Source organism: Orcinus orca, chromosome 7, assembly GCF_937001465.1.
Source record: "Orcinus orca chromosome 7, mOrcOrc1.1, whole genome shotgun sequence".
Lineage (NCBI taxonomy): Eukaryota > Metazoa > Chordata > Mammalia > Artiodactyla > Delphinidae > Orcinus > Orcinus orca.
In genome coordinates this window covers 76,344,522-76,359,016 of record NC_064565.1, presented here as the reverse complement: position 1 = coordinate 76,359,016, position 14,495 = coordinate 76,344,522, and the positions used below count along the sequence as shown (strand labels likewise).

Here is a 14,495-nt window from a genome sequence, read left to right as displayed (position 1 = left end):
CCTAGCCAGAAGAATTTTCTTTTTTCTCCCCACCTAGTGAATTTCCACAGTAAGCAAACAGTATTATGACAGGTTTTTTAGCAAAGCCATGGAATCAAATCATCCACTCTCCAAACAGTAAGACTGTTGATGCTACACATCTAATTGGCAAAGCAAGTAAATGCTTTTAAAAAAGGAAAAGAGATGTTTAATTTTTGTTAGTCAATTCTAGTACCCTACATGTCTATTTCTGCTTCATCATCTAAGGAGTATTTAATAATTCAGTTAGACACAGCAGGCAGTTTGCATATTGTGACAAAGGATGGCAAAAATTACAATTACTTGATTAGTTATGGAAATGCTAAAATACAAGGCAATGGACTGAAAGAGATGCTAAACTTGCTTGTTTCAGGCAGAGGTGACCTTTCTGAAGTATGACTGTTTTTACAAAGCTGACACTGTACTTTTGGTGAGACAAAAATATACCGTGATATCTGTAAATTACGAAACTCAAAAGTAACTTTTGGAACAAGACTTATTTTTCCAAGTCAGGAAGTATTAAACCACATTATCATACCTGGTATCAATTTTATCTTGAAACCATTTGCTGTGAGACGAGGATCGGACAGGTAAGTTGATCCACTGTATCTTTGGTCATCTGCTGTCATTTTATTTAAAATCTCTAAATAATGAGATCCATTAAAAAGACTGAAAAAGAAATTATGGCCCTTTAACTTATTAAATATGTAAAGTGAAATAAGAGAACTTACGGAGAAAAGTTAATCCGACGGCCCTTTAAAAAGTGTTATTATCACTAACCAAAATACAAAGGTATAAGGAGCCCTGTGAGAAACTTTACCTTTTTACATTTCTGTTAATACTTCGTAGACCTACCATATATACAGTGTACAGAAAGGAGGAAGAATAGACACAAAAGACAGTTTCTATCTTCTAGAATGTTATACAAACTAAATGTGAAATTTAAAAAGTACTCTCTCTATAATACAAATGAAAACTTTATTTATAAATAACGCCATTTTATACATTTACAAAAACACATTGTCAAGTTATTGATGTAGCCCATCCTGTGTAATAGTCTATTGCTAGTCAAGGTTTCTTCAATAAGAAGATAAGCATGTATCTTTTTCTCCCAAGAACTTATAAAAGTAATTCAGGGCTTGGGAGAGATACCTCCAGTATACTATAGGCATGGTATGTTTGCCAAAGGTGGCATACGCTGAGTGGAACTAGCCCTAAACAAAATTTTGAGGTGGCCAACGATTATCTAGGGCACAAATTAACGTTTCATGCAGGTTTTAGGCTTGGTCAGGTGCTTCGTACATGTTATTTACAGTAATGTGTCGGTTACAGTTGACACCTATGTAAATAAGGCACTGTTCTATATTCTATCCAGTGCAGGATGATGAGCTGCTACTTCATTAAAATCTTGTACCCCTTGAAAATTAAATGAATAGATGATGTCTTTGCTTATCACCTCTGAAAGGCTGAGGACCCCACTGCCTATAAGAGCAGATATCATGGAGAGGAGAACTTTGGCTATATAGCAGATGTGCGCTGTCTGGTCTAACCCAACATTGAGAAGACCAATCTGAGAGCCGGTGGCAGTGGTAGTGGTGGTGATAATGATATAGTATAGAAATTAGTGGTGCAGGGTCTACAGTTACTGTCAAGATTGGAATGCTGGATCCACTGCTTATATACTGACTGTATGAACCTTGGTAAGTTACTTAACATTCTGTGTTTCAGTTTCCTCGTTAAAATGTGGATACCTCTCATACAGTTATTGTGAAGATAAGATCATGAAAGCAAGGGGCTTAGTAAAGTTCCTATCATATAGTAAGAGCTCAATAAATATGAGCCATTATTGTTATTATTATTGAGCTCTTACTTTGTATTTTATAATCTCTAAATTATATACTCCGTTGAGAGATAAACTACACAACCTGCATTAGAACTCTGACACGAAAATTGAGCCCAACCCATAATTACCTTCTTTATGACTCAGTTTTTAAAAACTTATATTATTAACTGTGATGGGGATGTCATATTTCAGAAGAAAGGTGAAAACAATTTTGAATTAAGCTTTGTTGCTGTCCATGTTCAAATAAGAAAGATTTATTCTCAGGCCAGTATGGACCCCAAATAATAACTTTTAATTTATTTGTTTTTAAATAACAGAATGCCACAAAGAAGAATATTTTTAAAAACCTATAATTCATAAAGCACAAAAATATTTTTGAGATCTAAATGAAAATTTACGAATACCATTTAGAAAAGCAGTGGAGTATACAAAATACACCTTAGCTCTTTTTAAGTGAAGAAAAAGAAAAGTACTATCAGATTTTTGAACTGTTTTAATTAAGCCTAAGGCTGTATTAATTCTTTTTAATTCTTTCTTTGACAGTTTCCTAGCCGGTCTTAAAAGAATACTGTAAAAGACACTGGGTTTTAATTACTGTGATTACTATTGCCTTAATTAAAAAGATAGCTTTATCAAATGTTTTTTTGGTTCTGGCCTGTTTTTCTTTCTGGAGGCAGGGTCTTTAACACAAGGATTTAAATACATTTTTTAAATGATTTCTGATTTATTCTTGGAAGTCTGAAACAGATCGTTGGCCTCCAAAACAAATTGTCATCTTTTTAATTTCAGGTTTTTATCTCCTTTGTCATAAATATAATTTCTTCTACCTATGTCAGACTAAAAAAGAAATATTAAGTACAAAAAAGTAAAATGTTAGTAGATTATTTAACAGTTATTTGTTTTTACAGAAAACAATTTGCTCACATAGGATATGAAAAGGAAATACCCCCATAACAATCTATCATAAAGTTAGCTCAGGCAACAATCATCAATGGATAAAACCATTAGATGGAAAGGTTATTGGGGAACTTTAAGATGGAACATCAGGTTGTCAGCAGCTGAACCCAGTGATAAGTGCCTTTTGATGTGATGAAATATGAAGTACATAGCACCACCTATTAAGCAGTCTTACCAGAAAGTAGAATCTAAATCTATTCAATCCTCCTGAGCTAACTTCCATTTAAAAATGGGAGAGGGAAAAACAAGTTAAACACCATCACAAGAAAGCAAGAGAGACAAATAGAGACAATGGGATATCCCAATGAACAAGCAACTAAGAATCTACATTAACGGTGTGATATTAGAAGAGATTTAAAATACAAAGCAAAATGTAATGGTTGGACCTTGTTTAGATATAAATTAAACTTAATTTAAAAACTATAAAAAGACATTCTGAGACAATGAGGAACAATTCCAAGGAATTAGTATTGTGTAACGCATGAAAAAAGGCATTGTGGCTAAGAAAATGGCCATTTTAGAGAGAAACATACTGAAAATTCTAAGGATGGGAATCATTCTAAATCCTTTAGCAAAAGGAAAAACATACATGTGTGTATGTATGTGTGTGTGTGTATATATATACACATATACATACCAAGGACAGGCAGTAAATGTGGCAAAATCTTGATAATTGTTGATAAAGGCATTTATTGAATAATTCTGTTTTGGTATATGTTTGAAATGTTAAAACAAAGAGTGCACAATGAAGAAGAGTCATGGCAATCCAATGTCAGGACTACCCTGGGGAAATCACTAATGTACAGGGGGGAACTGAGCTTGATATTTATTAACTGCAGAAGTAAACTATCTAGAATATTCTAAAATTATTTATTTAAAAACAATTCCATTAAATATGTGAAATCAAATTACAAAAATTTCTTTAAATAAATACCACTTTTCCCTGCTAGGAAACACTTTCAACTTTTTACCTTCAATTTCAATAAATGTTCTTAGAGTAAAAAAAATTATATTACTTCACCATACCTCTCTGTCAATATAATTGGCTTTTCGAGCGGCTCTGCAGGAAGTTTGTGATTCTCAAGAAGTCTTTTAAATAGCAGCGCTTCTTCCACTCTGTATGGATTTAATAACATTATCTCTGTTTTGGATGTAATTAGCCACGCATCAGGAAACTTGAGATTGTGGATCAAGTAAGATTCGTCCTTTTCTTCTAAGTCAAATTTCCTATGTTTATCAGAATTCTTTTTTAAGTTTTCCATAGAAAACGGGATCTGAACTTTTTTAATGTTTTGGGTTTTTTTTTCAATTTGGGACTGAAAGAGCTCATCAAGTTTTGGCTGATTAGATAATGAAGTTTTCAACTTGTTCTTCTGTGCCAAATTCCATGCGCTGGTGGGTTTTATCCTTTTTTTGCCATCTTTTAATGATACTTGCGACTCCTGTTCAATGGCTCTCTTGATTTGCCTATTGTATCTTTCCAAGTCTTTAGTAGCCTTCTCTTCATATCTATGAATAGAGATAAAAAAGAACTAATGAAGTCATAATGAGAAATACATTAACCATCCGAAGCAAATTTTATAAAAAATAAAGAGCTGGCATTCCAGGTTCAGTAACGACAAAGGAGTTCGTATTGGATTAACCCACCTTAATATAACCATAAGCTCTGAACAAAATACAGAAATCAACCATTTAAAATAGGCACTGAAGAGCAATGAAAAGCATGCAGAATTTGGAATGGATTCAACCCTTGAAAAAAAAGAGATCCACATTTATACCACTTTTACCCAGAGGGCAGTTCCCAGAGCATTAAGGAAGAGTAGCAAGAACTCAGTCAGAAAGCTGCACTCTTATTAGACTGAGTCATCAGAACACAGAACTCCCTGCTTCCAAAACAGCTGGAAATTGAGGGAGAAAATCGCGTGTGAGAATCTAGAGGAAAATAATCACTAGAAGGCTAAATAAGCTAAACAGAGATTTCAGTGGCTGCCTGCTGCAGGAGAAACAGAGTTTGGAGTTTAAATCCCACATAATTAGATGACTTGGAAAACACTTTGGGCTTTCAATTAAAACTGGAGGAGGGCTACATCTTACAACTTAGGGGTAAGGAAACAAAACAAAAACAAACAAACAAACAAAACAAAAAACTATGTTCTAGAACTAAGGAAGCTGCCCTAGGACTAACAGCAAAATTTAAACAGTCTTTGCCTAAGGAAGTGTAAAACAAAGTCTCCTTAAGCTCCAGGTGATCTGTCAGCAACTTAAATGCGTGGTAGAACAAAACCCAACACTTTTCGGAAGATAACAGAATCCAGAGTTTCTACAACATATCAACCACAATGTCCATTATACAAGCAAAAGTTACCACTCAAGCAATAAAAAAGGAAAATGTGAGTTATGGTAAAGAGAAAAAGTGGACAGTAAAAACCAACCTCAAGATGATGATGTAGATGTCGGAACTGCAAAAAACATTTTTTTAATTGGTCTTTACATATATTTAAGGACTTAAGAAAAAGATGATCACAATGAGAGACTAGAAGGGGTAATCTCAACAGAGAAGGGAAATTATAAAATGAACCAAATGGAAATGGAAATTCTAAAACTAAAAAATAGAATATCTGAAATGAAAAATTCACTGGGTACACTTAACAGCAGATAAGAGATGGCAAAAGAAAGGATCAGGAAATTTGAAGACAGATCAAAGGAAATTATCCAATCTGAACAACAGAGAGAAAAATGATTGAAAGAAGACTGAAAAAACACTTCAGTGACTTATGGCAAAACAAGCAACCTAACATATATGTAATTCGAGTCTCAGATTAAAAATATAAAAGTAATGGGGTAGGGACGTCCCTGGTGGCACAGTGGCTAAGAATCCGCCTGCCAATGCAGGGGACATGGGTTTGAGCCCTTGTCTGGGAAGATCCCATGTGCTGCAGAGCAACTAAGCCCGTGAGCCACAACTACTGAGCTTACGCTCTAGAGCCTGCGAGCCACAACTACTGAGCCCGTGTGCCTAGAGCCCGTGCTCCACAACAAGAGAAGCCACTGCAATGAGAAGCTCTTGCACCGCAATGAAGAGTAGCCCCCGCTTGCCGCAACTAGAAAAAGCCTGTGCACAGCAACAAGACCCAATGCAGCCAAAAAAAAAAAAAAGTAATGGGGTAAAAATATTCAAAGAAATTATGGCTGAAAGTTACCCAATTTGGATAAATGCAACATTTTACAGATTCAAGAAGGTCAATGAACCCCAAGCAGGAAAAATGCAAAGAAATCCACAGCTTAAGTACATTAGAATCAAACTGCTGAAAACCAAAGATAAAGATAAAATCTTAGAAGTACAGAGGAGGAAAAAAAAAAGATGTTACAAAAAAGGAGCACCACAACAAATGATGGATATAACTTCTCATCATAAGCAATGTAGAGCCAGATAACAGTGAATAACATCTTTTAAGTGCTATAAGAATCCAGGATTCAATTATATCCATAAAAATTTACTTCAAACTTGAAGACGAAACAGACATTTTCAAAAAGAAAGCTGAGATCTGTTGCCAACATAATTACATTATTAAGAAATGTCACCACATGGTAACTCAGATGTATAGGAAAAAATGATGAGCACCAAAAATGGTAACTACGTAGGTAAACAGGAAAAAAAAAAAAAAGATCTTTTGAAAAATTCTCTTATTTCTTTGAAAGATAACTGTTTAAATTTTAAAAGTAATATTTAAAGATGCGGTTTATTTTTACGTAGATGTAAAATATATGACACCAACTATGTAAAGGACAGGGGTGGTAAGTGGAATTATACTTGGAACATTTTTATAGTTTATGTGAAATGGTATCTTATTTTTTAAATAATTAATTAATTAATTTTATTTATTTTTGGCCACGTTGGGTCTTTGTTGCTGCATGCAAGCTTTCTCTAGTTGTGGCAAGTTGGGGCTACTCTTCATTGTAGTGCACGTGCTTTTCACTGCAGTAGCTTCTCTTTTTGTGGAGCATGGGCTCTAGGTGCGCAGGCTTCAGTAGTTGTGGCATGTGGGCTCAGCAGCTGTGGCTCGTGGCCTCTAGAGCACAGGCTCAGTACTTGTGGAGCACGGGCTTAGTTGCTCCGTGGCATATGGGATCTTCCCGGACCAGAGCTCGAACCTGTGTCCGCTGCATTGGCAGGTGGATTATTAACTGCTGTGCCACGGAAGTTCCTAAAATGGTACCCTATTAACTCTAAGTAGATTATGATAAATTAAGGATGTATAATGTATTCCCCAGAGCAAAAAATAAGGCAAAGCCAATAGAGGAATTAAAATTAAATATGAATTATATTCTTTTAACCCTAAAGAGGCTGCCTCTCTCCCAAAACAAGGAGGAACAGAGGAACAAAACTGAGAAGGAATAGGAAAATGGTAGACCAAAACACAACCATATCAATTAATACATTACATGGACTAACTATTGCATTTGAAAGGCAGAGTCCGTCAGACTGAATTTCAAAATCCAGAGATGTAAAGGTGTGACCAACAAGGTGGAGTAGGAAGATCCTGAGCTTACCTCCTCCCATGGGCACAACAAAATTATAACTATTTACAGAGCAGCTATCAATTAGAATGAAGTAAAGACTAGCAGAGATCTTCTACAACTAAAGATATAAAGAAGGAACCACAATGAGATGGGTAGGAGGGACAGAGTCGTGGTATAGTCAAGACCATACCCCCAGGGGAGAAGACCCACAAACAGGAGAATGATATCAATCACAGAGCTTCTTTCCAAAGAGCATAGGGTCTGAGCTCCACATTAGGATCCCCAGCTCAGGGGTCCTGCACCAGGAAAGAAGACCCCAGAACGTTTGGCTCTGAAGGTTAGTGAGGCTTACTTTCAATAGAGTCAGAGGGCTGAAGGAAATAGAGATTCCACTCTTAAAGGGCACACACAAAATCTCACACACTCCAAGACCCAGGGCAGAAGCAGTAATCTGAAAGGAGCTGGGTCAGACCCACCTGCTGATCTGGGAAAGCCTCCCAGAGGCAGGAGGCAAATGGAACTCACCGTGGGGACATAGATACTGGCAGTAGCCATTTTAGGGAGCTCATTCTACCATGTGCAATGCTGGTAAGCACCATTTTGGAATCCTCCCTCTAGCTTATTAGCATTGGGATGCAGTCCTGCCCCAAGCCACCAGCCTGTCAGCATCAGTACTGGGACACCTCAGGCCAAGCAGCTAGCTGGGCAGGGACACAGCACCACACACCAGCAGGCCAGCTGCCACAGGACCCGAGTCAACAGCCCCTTAGGACCCGGCCCCATCTACCAAAGGGCCTGGGATCCGGCTCCCCATACCAGTGCATGGGCACGAGCCCTGGGACATTCAGCCAGCCATTGGAACTGGTCCTGGCACCAGCAGGCAGAGACCAACTCTAGGACCCCACAAGGTCCTGTAGCTGGAAACCCTAGGACCCAGCTCTGCCCACCAGGGGTTAGACAACAGACCCAGGACATATTGGGCCTGGGCCCATACACCAGCCCTGGAAACTCTAAGCCTGGTACCAAGAAACGCCAAGATGCAGCTTCGCCCACCAGTGTGCTGGCACTAGCCCCAGGACGCAGCCTCACTCACCAGTGGGCCAATACCTACTCTGGGACACCCAGACTCCACAGCTAGCCATGTCAGGAACTGGGCCCACTCACCAGCAGGCCGACAGCAGCTTTGGGACACCACAACTATACAGAAAGCTGTGTCAGGAACCACCTCTGCCTACCAGCAGGCAGACACTAGATCAAGGAACCCCAGCCGGCAGCCAGCCACCTGGAGACCCCACTCCACCCACCAACGGGCCAGGACTAGCCTCGGGACCCCCCAGGACTCCACAGCCAGTCAACTCATGACCTGGCCCCATCTACCTGTGGGCGGCCCACACCAGTAACCAGGACTCCTCTGGCCATACCAGGACATGGCCCTGCCCACCATCAGCTGGCACCCTTTGTATAAGGCAGGGCATGGCGACCAACTGGAATGGGGGCCAGCCACAACCACCAGCACACCCACAGTAGTCAGCCCACCACAACAGAAGGACCCACACAACCCACATAGAAGGCATCACTAAAGCATATAGCTCTGGTGACCAGACAGGAGTGTGCTACTGGGTCCCATAGGATGTCTCCTACAAAAGGCCACTTCTCCAAGAGGGGGAAATGGAATGAACCTACCAAATACATAGAAATAAAAACAGCATATTAGGCAAAATGAGGCAAGAGAGAAACATGTTCCAAACGAAGGAACATGATAAAACCCCATAAGAACTAAGTAAAGTGGAGATAAGCAATCTACCCAATAGAGTTCAAGGTAATGATCATAAAGATGCTTAAAGAACTCAGGAGAAGATGGACTGACACAGTGAGAAGTTAGAAGTTTTTAACAAAGAGTAGGAAAATACAAAGATAACCAAACAAAGATGAAGAATACAATAACTGAAATAAAAAATACACTAGAAAGAATCAACAGTAAATTAGATGATACAGAGGAACAGATCAGTGAGCTGGAAGGCAGAGTAGTGGAAATCACTGAAGCTGTACAGAAAAAAAGAATAAAAAGAAATGAGGACAGTTTAAGAGACCTCTGGGAGTCTCTTATGTCAAGTGTACTAATGTTCTCATGATAGGGGTCTCAGAAGGAAAAGAGAGAGAGAAAGGGGCAGAGAACATATTTGAAGACATACTAGCTTAAAACTTCTCTAAACCTGGGAAAGGAAACAGACATCCAGGAAGTCCAGGATGCACAGATAGTCCAAAACAGGGTCAACCCAAAGAGGACCACACCAAGACACACTGCTATTAAATTGGCAAAAATTAAAGATAAAGAGAGTATATTAAAATCAGCAAGGGAAAAGCAAGAAGCTATGCATAAGAGAATTCCATAAGGCTATCAGCTGACTTTTCAGCAGAATCTCTGAAGGCCAGAGGGAATGGCATGATATATTTAGTGATGAAAGGCAAAAACCTACAACCAAGAATACTCTACCCAGCAAGTCTTTTGTTCAGATTTGAAGGAGTGATAAAAAGTTTGACAGACAACCAAAAGCTAAGAGTTCAGTACCACAAAACTAGCTTTGTAAGAAATGTTAAACACAACAAATAACTTGGTGTGGATGTGGAAAAAAGGGAACCCTCGTGCACTGTTGGTGGGAATGTAACCTGGTGCAACCGCTATGGAAAACAGTCTGGAGATTCCTCAAAAAATTAAAACTAGACCTAACATATGATCCAACAATTCAACCTCTGGGTATTTATCCAAAGAAAACATGATAAATATAACTAACATCGATGTATGTTGTAAATTAAAGGCGTTAAGAAAGTAAATCCTAAGAGTTCTCGTTCCAAGGGAAAAAAACATTTTTTTCCAATTCTGAATGTTGTATATATATGAGATGATGGCTGTTCACTAAACTTATTGTGGTAATCATTTTACGATGTATGTAAGTCAAATCATTGTGCTGTACACCTTAAATTTATACAGTGCTGTATGTCAATTGTATCTCAAGGAAAAAAAGAGTAGACGCCTAAAAATTTAAAATATTAATATTTTAAATGAAGTGACTACTAATATTTTAAAAATTATCAACATTTAGAAAATGCACTTTGTCAGAAACACCTTCACCTTCAGTATAGTTGAATATTTTTGTTTCACTTTCACGTTTACTTTTGCTTTTGCATACTGAAATAAGTACAATGTTCTTTATTCTGCTAATCTATGCTAAGCACAATTTGCCAAGCTGCTTTCAAGTATTTGGTCAATTTCCTATGCAATACTCTGGTCTAATTTCTTAGGGAAAAGCACCAAGAGATGGGCAACGGAATCTTTTTCTATCAAAACATCACTAACTCTCAGGGGAAAAAGTACTAAAATACAATGAAGGATTAAAAAAACCCTTTATAATAATTAAAATTTATTTTAAATCTAGGAACATAAAGCACTATCCAATACAGCAAAATTAAAATGCAGTCCACTTAAATAAAAAAGCAAATTCCAGCTATATGTGTCTACAAGAGTTACACAGATAGCACGGGGGAAAAAGACAGATAGTTTGAAAGTAAAAGAATGGAAAAGATAAACCATGCAAATCGTAAGCATAACAGCAGCTTATAGTAATATACGATGAAATAAATTTCAAAACAAGAAACAATACCACAGATAACAGGAATATTTCATAATGACCAAAGGGAATCATTAGGAAGGTATACCAATCACAAATGTGCATGGATCTAATAACAACAAAGCTTCAAACTATGTGAAGCAAAAAATTACAGATCTAAAAGTAGAAATACATCCAGAATTACAGTTGGGGACTTTAATGCCCCTCCCTGAGGCACTGACAGAATTAGACCAAAACAAAAAAATCAGTAAAGCCTTAAGAAGATTTTAGCAATACTATCAACTACCTTGACTTAATTGTCATTTTAGAACACTACATCTAACAGCTACAGAATTCAGATTCTTTTTAGGAGCCCATTCTTCGAGATATGCTGCTGGGCATAATTCTCAATAAATTTCTAAAGATTTAAATCTAACAGTATTTTCCCTGTCCATGACAAAATTAATTAGAATTCAGTAGCAATAAGATATTTAGAAAAACTCCAAATATTTGGAAACTAAACAATACAGCTTTATTCGTAATATCCCATATCTGGAAAGACCACAATGTTCATCAACTGGAGACTGAGAAAACAAATTGTGGTATACTTATACAACTGAGTATTACTTACTGATTAAAAAAGAATAAACTATATGCATACATTCAACAAACATGGATGAAAACGACAAAAATATTTTGTTGAGGGGAAGAAGCTGGACATAAAGGAGTACATATCATTATGATTTTATATATAAGAAGTTTAAGTACTGGAAAAACCAAGCTAGTGCGACGGAAATCAAAATAGTGGCTGAGAATGGAGACTGGTTTCTAGGTAGCACTAAAGAACCTTCTGGGGTGATGGAAATGTTCTATATTTTGTTTGCAGTGGTGGTTTCATCGTTGTACACATATGAAAATGCACTAAGCTATATACATTTAAGATCTATGCATTTCACAGCAGCTAAACTTTACCCAATTTAAAAAACCATTTAAGGTACAGGCAACTAAAAAAAAAAAAAAAAAAAGAAATAATTAAACAATAAAATAAGGAGTCAGGGCTTCCCTGGTGGCGCAGTGGTTGAGAGTTCGCCTGCCGATGCAGGGGACACGGGTTCGTGCCCCGGTCCAGGAAGATCCCACATGCGCGGAGCAGCTAGGCCCGTGAGCCATGGCCGCTGAGCCTGTGCGTCCGGAGCCTGTGCTCCGCAACAGGAGAGGCCACAACAGTGAGAGGCCCGCGTACCGCAAAAAAAAAAAAAAAAAAAAGTCAATTTTAGATGTGAAGAGCTCCTTAAATATGTGCTATATCATCAACATAGAAGAAGCAATTCCCTGAGCACAACAAAAGAAAACTTACATACATTTAATAATTATATACTAGTAAAGATCACTATAATAATAACACTCAAAATAAAAATTATATGATTAAATTTGTAATGGTTTCATAGCTAAATGTTAATTTTTTTGTTACTATTTATTTCTCATTTTAGAGTCAACAATAAAAAAATAAATTCAAATAAACTGAACACATCCAAACCACCTAATTTAATTCAATTTCAAACAAGGTAATGGACCTTTTAAAATTATATGGGTAAGGGCTTCCCTGGTGGTACAGTGGTTAAGGATCCGCCTGCCAGTGCAGGGGACACGGGTTCGAGCCCTGGTCTGGGAAGATCCCACACAGCTTGGAGCAACTAAGCCCGCGCGCCACAACTACTGAGCCTGTGCTCTAGAGCCCGCAAGCCAAAACTACTAAGCCCACGTGCCACAACTACTAAAGCCCGTGCACCTAGAGCCCGTGCTCCACAACGAGAAGCCACCGCAATGAGAAGCCCGCGCACTGCAATGAAGAGTAGCCCCCACTCACCGCAACTAGAGAAAGCCCACACGTAGCAACAAACACCCAAAGCAGCAAAAAATAAATAAATAGATTTATTAAAAAAAAAAATTATACTGGGTAAAAAGTTAAGAGGTCTTTTCTTTTTGGTTAACAATAACAGAAGTAAAATGAAACTCCTGGGGCCAAAGACAGCAGTCTGGTATAGTGGTTATATCAACCCTTTTCTAAAAAATTGAGATGCCTGGGTCCTACCCTCAGAGTTTCCAATTCTCCACACCTAGGCTGGAGTTGGGCAGCATTATCTTTAAAATGAGTTTTAAGTACTTAGAATAGTGCTTGGCACATAGTAAATGATAATAAATGTTCGTTATCATTATTTTCTATCAAGAAACACCTATCTTATAATGAACGGGGCACACAATTGACTAAACGTTGGTAATTATCTAAGCAACCTTGCTAAAACGTTCTTTAAATGCAGTTTTAAAATTGAGACTAGAAAATGTTATTTCTAATCTTAAGAAACTCTTAAGAAACTGTTTGAGTTCTATTGTAGATAACATATATACATTTTTAAGGAGAAATTTGAGTAGTTATGTACTAGGAAATAAAAATGATACTATTGGGAGAATGGAATTAAATGTTAAAAGTGAGACTAAAACACAAGAAACAAGCACATTATGTAATCTGTACTCAGCATATGTTTGTTAAATAAAGAAATGTTAGCTGGAGGAGAATGTAAAACAGCCTTTATTTCACTGTGAACTAGATGAATGAAAAATGCCTCTTTTGGTTACTGACCAGGCCACATTCATAATTTTTTACGTTATTTTTCTCCCATTTCCGCTTAGAATCTGAAGTTCTGGATTATAAAACACAAAATTTTCAATACAGTTTACCTTCAATAAGTACTATAAATAAGTATTTTTAGCTCTTAGACATTCAAACTCAAGATTTCCTCCTACGGTGGAAAATGAGTTCAAGATGAAGGTTACCATTTGTAATTAATTATGATGTGCAAATTTTCACATATGGTACTAATCTTTTGATTTATTCAAGAAGTCAATTTAATTAGTTCCTTGGGAAATATAAAAAGTTATGTCCAAAGGAATATTAAGTAAATGTTAAGTAAAAACAGCTGTTATCTTCAACTTTATATCATTAAGGGATTTAGTAACTTGAACAAAAAATATTAATTCTGATTTATCAGTAATCAATTCAAATGTTTCTGTGTCTCAAGATTACATGTAATTATAAAGTTTACTTACCATTTTTCAATAATATCCCAAGTACAGTACTGTTCTAAGTTATTTTAAGTAGAAATATGTTCATAGCTACTACAAATGAAAGTTCAAGTTCACATCAATTGACTGAGAACCCAGTGGGAGGACACAGTGGTTTCTAATCCACTAGAGGAAAGGAGAAGAAAGCAAGGGGGAAAAAAAATCCAGAAAGGAAAAATTTTAAAATGTAGGTACCCTCTACTGCAAAGTCTATCCTAAGCTCTCGGTAGAAAACCCGGATCCAATGTCTTATTCAAAACTGTTTGAACCTTCCATGATCTGACCAGCCTACCCCATCTTTCTTTATCACACTCCCCCATGATCCATTCCTGTCATAAAGGGCATCTTCCAGTTCCTCAATAACTATTTTCCTTCTAGCTTCTGGGCATTCTTACATGCTGTTCCTTCTACAAAGAAAATTCCCTACACCA

General features: G+C 37.2%; 1 protein-coding gene across 6 annotated transcripts in view; it reads right to left on the bottom strand.

Moving 5' to 3' along the window:
* The window catches only part of PMS1 (PMS1 homolog 1, mismatch repair system component), a 596,068-nt gene that overhangs the window by 510,897 nt on the left and 70,676 nt on the right, over window positions 1-14,495 (bottom strand). For 3 of the 6 annotated variants that reach the window (XM_004276933.3, XM_033400265.2, XM_033400271.2), the window contains 2 exons: window positions 3,845-4,327; window positions 557-687 (listed from right to left, as the gene is read on the bottom strand). The exons of 1 other annotated variant lie outside the window; for it this stretch is intronic. In XM_004276933.3, coding sequence (XP_004276981.1) covers window positions 557-687; window positions 3,845-4,327 — 614 coding nt within the window. The remainder of the gene's footprint in view (window positions 1-556; window positions 688-3,844; window positions 4,328-14,495) is intronic. 2 more of the 6 variants (XR_004475256.2, XM_033400270.2) reach the window with 2 other exon arrangements.